Consider the following 12,052-nt stretch of genomic DNA (forward strand, 5'->3'; position numbering starts at 1 on the left):
ACCCTTCTTTAACACATCATGCTCACTCAGGAAAGCATTGGCTCAGTATTGAGTAACTGTAAGTAAGTAGGCTACATGCACAGACCTTTACTGTTCAATGCATGAGCTGTCTCTGCAAAACAGGCCTGTAAACACTATAGATAAACTTCTGAAAAATATGATATAATACATCTATAATATCTCTTATGATTGTTACCCATACAGTGTTTGTTTAGTAGGAAAAGAGAAGCAACTACAACAGTACATTCTTCAAACAAAACCAAATCAGTGCACGGATTTTAGTGTGCAGGGTCAATTTCCATCCTTAACTCAAAGAATAGATGATATCAATAATAATAGATTGGATTTATATAGCGCTTTTATAAACACTCAAAGAAGCTTCAAATTACTCCTCCTCACCTTCAAAGCCCTCCACAGCCTAGCCCCCCCTTACCTGACTGACCTCCTCATCCCCCATCGCCCCTCACATACACTCCGATCCTCTTCTACTGCCACCCTCACCGTCCCCCCATCCAGACTCAAAACCTTTGGTGACCGTGCTTTCTCCCGCGCTGCACCTCGACTTTGGAACTCCCTCCCCCAGACCGTCCGAGACTCTCCCTCACTCCCCACTTTCAAAACCCGACTTAAAACCTATCTGTTCTCCCAAGCTTACAACCTCCCCTACCCCTGACCACCTCCTCCAAACCATCACCCTCCGCCCCCCCCCCCACCTGCCCCTCCCTCCTGTTCTCTTCCTCTCCTCTGCTTCTCCATACAACCTTGCCCTGAACCGCCACTGTTATCTGTACCTGTCCCCTAGCTGTATCTGTTGCCTGTTGCCTGTGTCTGCTGCCTGTTGCTTGTTTCTTGTTTTACTGTTAAGCGTCTTTGAGTCTTGAAAAGCGCTATATAAAATAAATGCATTATTATTATTAATAAACACACCCCATAATAATCTCCTTTAGGTGCAGACATATCAGTCAATTATATTAATACTTAATATGATAAACAGATTAAACCCTTTTCTGAAAATCTTACACTCCAGTGCCATTCAATATTGCACATGATTACCTGCTTTAAAATAATAAATAATTCACAGGGATACTCATACCCAGGAATGTATTTAATTTTGTCACCCACATATCTATATATATCTATATCTATATATAAAGATGAATGACCACAGGAATCACACTGTTTGGATTCCATCAGTAGAGCCATGGTGAAGTCAGTGTTTCAGAACCAGTATGTGAAAAACTGACCTGAATTTAAAGAGTGACGATCATTATGTTTCTTAATCATTTAAAAGAACTGACACTGGAAAGGTGGAATGTATATCTAAGCAAAAGACATTTTAGACTCTTAAATAAACTTATTACAGCTGATTGATATAATTTATTTGAGGCAGATCTGAGGTAGTCTAGCTCAACTTCAAAGTGAACACAGGCTAATTTTTGGTGAACCAAATCGTGATGAATAGCTCTCTATAAACAGTCTTGTGTCTACCTGAGACCAGGTGTGGCTCGAACAAAAACCTGGTGGACACTGGCCCTCGAGGACTGGAACTGACGATCACGGCACAAGGCTTCAATGTTTCCAAAGGCCTATGATTGGTGTGGAAATAAGACTTCTTGGACTTCAAACTCCACCCATAGGAAACAGTGACATCCTCAGTGCATACAATACAACTATTTTTGGTATTTAAGTGGTAATTACAGATGCTAATAATTACCACACTTCCACGTTTCTACGTTCAGATATCAGCCTGACTGTTCCTGCTTGTACTCTCTACTCCTACTTTCTGCAGTTTTTAAACTGATTCGCTGCAAAGAAAGCAGCTCCAAATATCCCCAAATGTTGTTTCAATAAAACAAGTCACGCTAAAATCACACTTTCACTTCCTATACGTTCTTCACAATAAAGCCTCCCGTTAGTTTGCTAGCGGAAAGCTTTTATTGTGATGGAGCCGCAGCAGGAAATGGATTTACATGCCGCCAACTTTCATGCTCTGGGACGGAGCCTCAAAGTTACATGGCGCAGTAACAGGCGTTCAGGGTGCAGAGTGGGAATGATAGAGGCGCCATTGTCCCTATTAGAAGTCAGTGTAGCATCAACATGATTTAAAAGCTGGTAAAACAAAAGTGACATAGTGGAGCTTTAAAGTGAGGAGTCGGCTCTTGTGATGGTGTTGAACTCCTCAGGGGCAGAGTACTTGTCACAGAGGACTGACCGGCCGCCTGACGGAAGCCCGCTGAGATGTCGTCGAAGGTGCGGCCCCTGGTCTCTGGCACCTTGAAGGTGCGGCCCCTGGTCTCTGGCACCTTGAAGTAGGTGAAGATGAAGAAGCCCAGCAGCAGGACGGTGAACAAGATGAACAGTTTCTACAGGCAAGGTCACAGGCAAAGGACAACCACTGTTACACCTTTGGGTAGGGCTGGGCAATATATCAATATGATATCAATATTGTGATATGAAACTCCATATTGTCTTAGATTTAGGATATTATCATATATGGTGATATGGCATAAATGTTGTCTTTTCCTCATTTTAAAAGCTGCATTACAGCAAAGTGTTGTAACCATTGTTCTAGCTGTTCTATTATTGGCCGTTACCCACTTAGTCATTCTAATATCATTATATCCACAAAACAAGTTAGAGTACATGAGAATTAGAGTTGCAGTCCACCTGGTTATGATCAAATATATAAAAAATATACATATATTTCAGACTTGACCATTGCGCCTCCTTACCTCAACGTACTGGAAGCCCATGCCCACTGTGAAGTTGGCAGAGCAGTTGGAGAAGCCAGCGACTGCGATGGCTGCCGGCCGCGGGCCCTGGCTGAAGAGCTCGGCTACGATGAACCAGGGGATGGGGCCGGGGCCGATTTGACTGGCGGCTTCACCACCTGGTACGGGAACTGTACCACCATGGACCGCAGGGCACTACGGAGAGTGAGACGCGCGGCACAGCACGTAACAGAATGTGAGTTGCCAGATCTGCATGAACTGTATAAACAGCGGTGCCTCAGGAGGTCCCTGAAGATCATCAAAGACACAAACCATCCCCACAACAGCCTGTTCTCCCTGCTACCCTCAGGGAGAAGATACAGGGTTCCGAAAGCACGCACAAATCGCTTGAGGAACAGTTTCTTCCCGCAGGCCACGAGACTCCTTAACATACACAAATAGTGTAGTAGCCGCACTGTACCGTACTGTAGCTGCTACCACTACGTATGTCTAACGTTTAATTGTATGTTTAATAAGGAATATGCTATTTGCACCTGTATGTCAAATACGCCGAATTTAAAATGCCGAGTTTAATTGTATGTTTAATAAGGAATATGTTATTTGCACCTGTATGTCAAATACGCAGAATTTAAAATGTTTAAGCACGTCTAAAGTATGCACCCGACACGTGCACCTATGTGCAGTGAATATGCCACTGTCTCTGACTTGTCTTATCACTATACTGCCTTATGCTTGTTGTGTCTCTTGTTGTTTTTGCACCCATATGCCCTGTTATATTTGTTATATTTATACTATTGCACTATGTTGTAAACGGAGTCCACAGCACAAGAATTTCACACGTGATACTTGTACCATGGAGTGACAATAAAAATCTTGAATCTTGAATCTTGAATCTTGATTTCAAAGAAGGCTATGAAGCAGAAGATGGCTACGATGCTGATGTAGGACATCCAACTGAACTGGTCCTGAGGAGGGCAGAAACAACAGTGATGCCTTCAGCCACTTGATATGAAGGGCTTGATTCAAATCAAAGTAGTTTGTATTTATCCATTTATTTGCGATAAATACTCGATGCTCAAAAAGGATATCGATAATGACATCCTTTAAAGCAGAGGTGTCCAAACTTTTTTTTGAATGGGGGACAGATTAGATCATGTGAAAATGCCGGGGGGCCAGGTGCTTCTCGCATCATATGGGTTATAAATAAAATAAAATAAAAAATCACATACAAATGTACTCTTTAAAGATTGTGTTTACCATCTGAAAACATTAGTTCTGCATGTGCTGTTCCTACTTGGTGCTTGTACAAACTGTATGATAGTGCTGTGATCGTTAGGTGAAGGGAGAAAATGCAAATTGAACTTGCTTGATTAACCAATACTGTGTGGAGGAGGAGCCACATAGAGTATATTTTGAGAGACAAGCTGAGGGCCACTTAAAATCTGTCCGCGGGCCGCAATTGGCCCCCGGGCCGGACTTTGGACATGCCTGATCTAAAGTGTTTGTAATTTGGAAAGTATATATACTAGCCCTCTAAGGGGAAATTCATGCTATACTATCTATTAGAGATTCACACAACACCAGCACAGTGTGACTTAATTTGATGCATATTTTGGCACATAATGCTGTCGTCTTACCTCCACTGTCACACACTTACCAACAATGCCAAGGCAACGGTCATGAGGACTGCTGACCCAGCCATTCCTAATAGACCAATGAGCTGGAGGGACCTCCTGCCTGCACGCTCCACCACAAACAACTGGACACACAGAGAGGGAGAAATTAGCATTTTAAAATGGAGAAGTGAAATGTTTAACGTATTTTATACCTCAAATGTCAACATCTTTTTTTTGCCATGTTTTTAGCCGGGGGGGTTCCTATCTGGAGGAAACCCCAGGGGAGCACGGGGAGAACATGCAAACTCCACACAGAAAGACCCTTTTGACGAACCCACCTGGGCAGTAGGCACTGAGGACATGGGGATGGGGACACATCCTCAGTGCCCACAGCATCCCAGGCGGGAATCGAACCCAGGACCTTCTTGCTGTGAGGCGACAGCGCTACCACTGCACCACCGTGCCCCTTAATTGTCAACATCTTCCTTCTTCGACTTACAGAAACCACAGTGAAGGCGATGTTGACCACGCCGAGCCCGATGGCGGCATAGACAGGCTGAGACACTCCTGCTCGCTCAAAGATCCCAGTGGAGTAGTAGATGACCTACAGCCGACCACAGAGACAACTCGTTTAGTTTCAGAACAAAACTGAAAGACTCAAACACGTTCTTGTGATTGTGTACATTGTCTGGCTCTCATTCATCTGGCATTGAAGATGTAACAGTTTCCAACCCTAGAGAGGCCATTTACACCTGGCATTAACATGCGTTTTCTGTCATCAGATTGCAATCTGATGGCAACACGAAGGCAGCTGGTTGCCTGCGGCTCACTGAGCTCCGCTCCTCTCGTCAAAAGGCTCTTCCCGAGGGGAGCGCCACACAACACACTGAATCCCACTCGATTTGGAGGCGGAACACGCCAGGATTGGCCAAAGCCCAATCCAGTCCCCAGAATTGTCAAATAAAATCATCGACATGATACTATGACCCGCCTCTCAACCTGTCATCTTAGACAAACTATGTTTTCAGTCTGAAACGGACTCATTATGCACGTGACCAACAGGTTCAGTTCCACTTTAACATTTGATGATATATTTACCAGCCGTGACAGTGTGTGTCTGGTATTGTTTTCACCGTGTGTGTGTGTGTGTGTGTGTGTGTGTGTGTGTGAGAGAGTGATCGATCAGCGTAAAATGTGGTCCTGGAGATACCTGTAGTGGGAATGAACAGAAGCGGTTTTGAGTATTGTGCCAGGTGTTTATATGTCTCTCTCTCTGTCCATTTGTCTGTGGAGTGTGGACAGATTTGTTTTTAGCGTGATAGCATCAAAACCGTGCAAGATGCAGTCACAAAACTAAGTCACGGCTGGTGTGATCCCATCGCAAGATGGTCTCTAGTCAGTATTGATAATCTCAGATATGTATTAAAAACACAAAAATAATACACAGAATTAAATTAAACTTCCTGATATTCCTGTTCAATTCCAATTCTGTCTCCTGTAGACCCCCCCCCCCCCCCCCTCCCACAAGTCCAAGTCATCTGTTTAAATTGATGAGTTCATTCATGAATTGCCTCCACCCCTGCATGCTGACCTCATCTCTCCATCCTCTGAGGCAGCTCTCAGTGAGGCTTCTTGTCTCACAGTCTGCAGCACAGCATCCACAGCCTCTGAAAGATGGCACCACCCTGTGTCGGGCCGAACACCAAACTGCAAACTGGGGAGGAATCCAACCCACTTGTCGTCCGGCGACCTCAAAGCGACAACAGCTGGCACGACAGGAGCCTGTGGAGAGTGACGGGCAGAACAGTTAAGGACAGACGCTAATCTTGTGACACTTACTCCTGTGTCTGTTTTATCTGTCTTGCTTTATGTGGTCGTGCTACAACACTCATTGGTACAAATTATATGTTCGATTTGATTGAACTGTAAAATGTATGAATGATCGGTGCATGAACAGCATCTCCCATATAAATGAGATGATATGAGAAATTACCTTTGCTTATTTGATTCATTGTAGTTTGTAAACATTAACCATGTTTTCTCCAAAATGGTTATGGCTTCTAAGAATGAGTTTATGACTGTATAAACAACCCAATAAAGAACACTATTGATCACTACTTAAAATGTGTAGTCTTGCTGTAGTGTTGTGACCACTATACAAACAATAGTAGGCTATCTCTAGTAAAGCAGTAGTGTTTTGACAGCTTCTTCCACTAACAACAAGCAGCAAAATGATGCTTGAGTACTACTGGAAACTACTGTTTTGTGACAGAACTGTCACGAGTACCACAGGAGTAGCATACTTTTTAATGCGGGTGTCAGGCCTACATCCATGCTCCTACCTGGTGAATAGAAGTGATTCATTCTGCGGAGAAGTTGCAGCATCTTCTCTGACCAGACAAGCTGCTGCTCATTTGGACTGGCTGCTGCAGGCAGACAACTGCTTATCTGTGAACAAGCGAGTTACTAGTCCAGAATTGTCCAAGTCAGTGGATGAGTCGACTCGACTGATAGTTACACACTGACACAACAAGAGCAAAAGCATCCCTCAGTATTTTATCGATGTCTGTTTTGCTAACGCTAGCTAGCTTCCTGCTCCAGTAATAAAATCCTTCCGGCTTCAGCTGACGTAAGACGTCTGGTCTGATCCGATTGGTCTGACCAGACGCGACTTCTATTGGTCGGTTCCCGCTCTGGTTTAAATGCCCCTCTCGCCGGTCCACTACAGGCATTCTACAGGACACCTGAAGGAGACAGTCGTGCGGACGTGCAAGCATCAAGTTTCAGCTCAGACGATATTTCAACGTTTATATCTGAAAAACCAACACTTTGTCATGGAGCAGGTGAGTGAGACACATGTGTAGCTGCATTTTGGACGTTTCAACACATCTAGACTAATTCAGAATCAGAACGAAGCTGCGGGCATTCTACTGTACATCTGGAGGCAGTTCGTGCAAGCAGCAAGATATATCTCGACGGTTAGACGATATTTCGACGTTTATATCTTTAAATATCAACACTTTCTCACGGAGCAGTTGCGTGATACACATGTTTAGCTGTATTTTGGGACGTTTCAACACATCTAACGCTAGACTAATTCAATTCTGGAAGTGCTCGCCCAGTATCATCGTGCAAAGTGCATGGTTTTTGATTGGAGAATATCGTCAGGTTTGTTCAAAATGCAACTTTTCCACCTGCCTCTACCACCCTTTTTGCGGCATTTTGAAGTTTTTCGGTTTTTGCAGCGTTTCTAGCAGGTTTTGTGTGCGCAATTTGAAGATGTGCATTAAACAGGTGGATGGGGGTTTTCCCCCAAAATGATAGCGACTGCCCGCAGTTTCGGCCGGCGCCACGAGGGGGCAGTACCCGATCACTTCATTCAACTATGTCTGTGTTTCAAAAGAGATGTTGACGCGTTATTTCGAATCCATGGTCACATACGTTCCAGTGTATTAACCAAATTACAACCAAAACCAAAAACAATCGATTTTTAAGCATAATAATCATTGTTCCAGGCCAGTGAAGTCCCAACAACATGCAATAATATAAACAGTGTTGTGCAAGCTCACACTTCACTAGAGCTAGCTCAAAGTTCAGCTCACACAGATTATAATGAACAAGTTCACATTCATAGCTCATATTTTGAGCTTTGAGCTATAGCTCACAGTCCCCAAAAATGAGCGGCTCAGTTAATTTCAAGCTCAATTCTTACCCAGAGAAAAGGTACAGCACTGAACATGTAACAAGCAATCGTTTTTCAAACATCTTTATTTTAAAATATGAAAAAATCCAGGTGCTTTAGCCCCAAGCTTCAACAAGCAGACATTTTATCTCTCTAAAATCAAATATACAATTAATTAAAAAAAATCCAGTCCACAGTTTTTTCTACATTTTCCCCAGTCCAGGCAGCTGTTCTGTAATCCCTGTTCCAGTCCAGTAACGGCACACATGATAAGAATAGCCGTCTGGCATGGAGGCCTATCAAACACTAGAGTAAAAAAATTTAATCAAATGAAGTCAAATGAAGCATGTGCAAAAGACCAGCATAAACATGTGTGCTGTAGCGTAATGCAACCTACGATATTCTAAATTACATTTAAAATGTATTTACTTTATCTTGTGTACATATCAATATTGACATCATACTATTTAGCCTATAATATACCATTAGCCTTTTCCACTTCCCACCCAATTGACCCATTTTGTGTCTAAGATGCAAGCAAAACTCACGAGGTCCCTGCATGGCACTGGACCACCTGTGTTTCACAAACTGAATGGGTGAATTGGGTGGGAAGTGAAAATGGCTAATTTATATATTCAAAGCAGACATTCAAAATGACTGTCAAGTGGACTTGCCTTTCATCTAAAAAAATCTGTTGTTCTTTGCTTGTTTCTCTTTTGAAAGATGGAGCAATGCAACAATGATGACATCCAGTGCTCCCTGGAGGAAAACATTGAGGTGGAGACTCTACAGAAATCTTCTGTCAGCGTGCCTCAAACGCCAGACTCAAGGTTCTGCACACCCAAACCTGGGTCAGTCAGGAAAGTCCCTGGAAAGCCAGATGCTTCCAAAACGGAGCCCCTACGAAGGACGTCACCAAGGAGCGAAGAGAAGAATCTCAAAACCCAGGATGTACTTCGTGAACCGGATGTTGCTCCTTTCAAAAATGGTAAACGGCACGCATTGTAATCTTTGTATTTTCACACACAATTTGAATTATGTTAAGTCACTAAATTAGTCTGTACATTACACTTATCCCAGCATGTTTGTTTAAAAGGCTTTTGCAGTGTTCAATAGCTCTTTTCCAACCTATCATTCGAAATGCCATTGCTTTATATGCATCTTATGTCTTATTTAGTCTTAAATGGTATTGCAGTGTATTGATGTACAACATGTTTTCAATTCATTCTTCAGAAAAATGTGAGACAGCCAAAAAACGTAAGAGAAGTGGAGAACGTGGAGAAGTCGTGGCTAGTCCGCAAGTGAAGAAGAAGCGGGTTTCATTTAGTGGTCACCTGAACCAACTGAAGAAGAAGCAGGCTTCATTTAGAGGTCACCTGAACCAACTGAAGAAGAAGCAGGTTTCATTTAGAGGTCACCTGAACCAACTGATGAAGAAGCAGGTTTCATTTAGAGGTCACCTGAACCAACTGAAGAAGAAGAAGATTTCATTTAGAGGTCACCTGATCCAACTGAAGAAGAAGCAGGTTTCATATAGAGGTCACCTGATCCCAGAGTGCCTCAGACCAGCATCTGCCATTGGCCCGATAACGGTAAGATTATGAAGGAGCATTGTTGGGTTTTACCTCTCATTATCATTATTTATTTATTTATATATTTATATATTTATTTATGTATGTATGTATGTATGTATGTATGTATGTATGTATGTATTTATTTATTTATTTATTTATTTATTTATTTATTTATGTATTTATGTATTTATGTATTTATTTATTTATTTATTTATTTATTTTAATGGATTTTAATCTCCATAGGAATTTGAACTTGAGCATCCAGCCCTTGCCAGCAGCCCAAAGGTGAAAGGTCGGACCCCTTCTCTCAAGACTCCATCACCTGTGAAGATGTCCCCAAAAGGTACACAGCCTATAAAGCACACAGTGTCAGTGTTGTTAATTTAAAGAACTTAACATGAGCCTACTCAGCAAAGGCTTCAACTGAACTTTGTGCTCCCAACCTCCAAAACCGTAGAAATGTTTTAAGATTTTCCCATTGGAAAAATGTGCAATGCTGTAAAACGCTTGCAATTTTATATTCTGGACATACTTTATATCCAATTCAGTTATGAGAGAAAATCCTTGACTGTCAGCTGAAGTCAGTCCTGCTGTCAGTAGGGTCAAGTTATCCGTGAGTGTCATTGCACTCAACTTCCCCTTCATATCTGAGTGTTGGACATTACATATCTCTGACAACTAAAATGTGAAGCATTTCAAACCTCTCTAGGCTATACCATCTCTGTTTTTGTTGTGGAGTTCAGTTGTATTAAAATGACTGTTAAGTGGACTTGCCTTTTGATCTAAAAAAAAAATGTTTGTTCTTGCTTGCTTTCTAGACCCCCAGTTGAAAGATGGAACAACACAACGATGCAACAATGACAACATCCAGCGCCCCCTGGAGGAAAACATTGAGGTGGAGTCAAAGAAGGATGACCTACAAAGCAAGACCACCTCGCCATTCAGTGACCTCGTTGAAATGATGAAACAAATGATCGCTCTACAGAAATCTTCTGTCAGCGTGCCTCAAACGCCAGCCTCAAGCTTCTGCACACCAGCCTCAAGCTTCTGCACACCAGCCTCAAGCTTCTGCACACCCAAACCTGGGTCAGTCAGCACAGCCTCAAGCTTCTGCACACGCAAACCTGGGTCCGTCAGCAAAGTCGCTGGAAAGCCGGTCGTTTCCACAGAAGCCAAGAGCACACCTAAAAAGGTGGAAGATGAAGCCTCTTGTGGAATCGCTGCGATTGAGGGCAATGCTGAAGATGAAAACAACAGTGTGGTGACTCCGAACTCGGCGAAGAAGCTGAGGAAGTCCGTCCAAGTTCCTACTTCTGAGAAGACTGGACTCGTCGTCGCAGAAGAGAACAAGCCAACTGAACAGCCTGCCGAATCTGAAGCAACTTCAACAGCCCAGAGAAGACGTCATGCAACCGCCCAGAGGTTCACAGTGAGTGAGGTGGTTGAGCAAATCTCTGCTGAAAAGCCCCGGACTCCCACCAGGAGGAGCAAGAGAGCCACCCCCATCACACCTGCTCTGACTAAGGGACAAGAAGAGGTCACTGAGATCCAGCCAGATGCTTCCAAAACGGAGGCCCTACGAAGGACGTCGCCAAGGAGCATAGAGAAGAATCTCACAACCCAGGATGGACTTCGTGAACCGGATGTTGCTCCTTTCAAAAATGGTAAACGGCACGCATTGTAATAGTTGTATTTCCACACACAATTTGAATTCTGTTAAGTGAGTTAACTCAATTAGTCTGTGCGTTACACGTATCCTAGCATGTTTGTTTCAAAGGCTTTTGCCGTGTTCAATAGCTCTTTTCCAACCTAGCATTTGAAATGCCATTGCTTTTATATGTATCCTATGTCTTATTTAGTCTTAAATGGTATTGCAGTGTATTGATGTACAATTATGTTTTCAATTCATTCTTCAGAACAATTTGAGACATCCAAAAAACGTAAGAGAAGCGGAGAACTTGGGGCAAGTCCGCAACTGAAGAAGCGGCTTTCATTTGGAGGTCACCTGAGCCCAGAGTTGCCTGACAAACGTCTGCCTCCTGACTCTCCATCACGCAAAGGGGCCGCTCCACAACCAAGCCTGTGCCTCAGACCAGCATCTGCCATTGGCAAGGTAAGATTATGAAGGAGCATTGTTGGGTTTTACCTCTCCCATTGTAAATGTAATGCAGCATTTATTTATTTATTTATTTATTTATATTAATGTATTTTGATCTCCATAGGAACTTGAACTTGAGCATCCAGCCCTTGCCAGCCCAAAGGCGAAAAGTCCAGCAAAAGCAACGACGCCGTCACCTAAGAGATCCCCAAAAGCTAGGAGGACCCCTTCTCTCAAGACTCCATCACCTGGGAAGATGTCCCCAAAAGGTACACAGCCTATAAAGCACACAGTGTCAGTGTTGTTAATTTAAAAGAACTAACATTAGTCTACTCAGCACAGGCTTCAAC

The 12,052-nt window shown here is 43.1% G+C and overlaps 1 protein-coding gene across 1 annotated transcript; it reads right to left on the reverse strand.

The window, feature by feature from the left end:
• Positions 1-1,376: 1,376 nt before the first annotated feature.
• LOC310799156 (solute carrier family 2, facilitated glucose transporter member 4-like) lies at positions 1,377-6,860 on the reverse strand. The gene is made up of 6 exons (XM_083661721.1): positions 6,691-6,860; positions 5,940-6,130; positions 4,848-4,952; positions 4,390-4,491; positions 2,733-2,927; positions 1,377-2,363 (listed from the first exon to the last, which is right to left on the reverse strand). Exons 1-6 carry the CDS (start codon positions 6,731-6,733, stop codon positions 2,103-2,105), a joined length of 897 nt encoding a protein of 298 aa, XP_083517847.1. The 5' UTR covers positions 6,734-6,860; the 3' UTR covers positions 1,377-2,102.
• Positions 6,861-12,052: the final 5,192 nt, after the last annotated feature.

Source organism: Poromitra crassiceps (genome assembly GCF_964638095.1).
Source record: "Poromitra crassiceps genome assembly, chromosome: 27".
Classification (NCBI taxonomy): Eukaryota; Metazoa; Chordata; class Actinopteri; order Beryciformes; family Melamphaidae; genus Poromitra; species Poromitra crassiceps.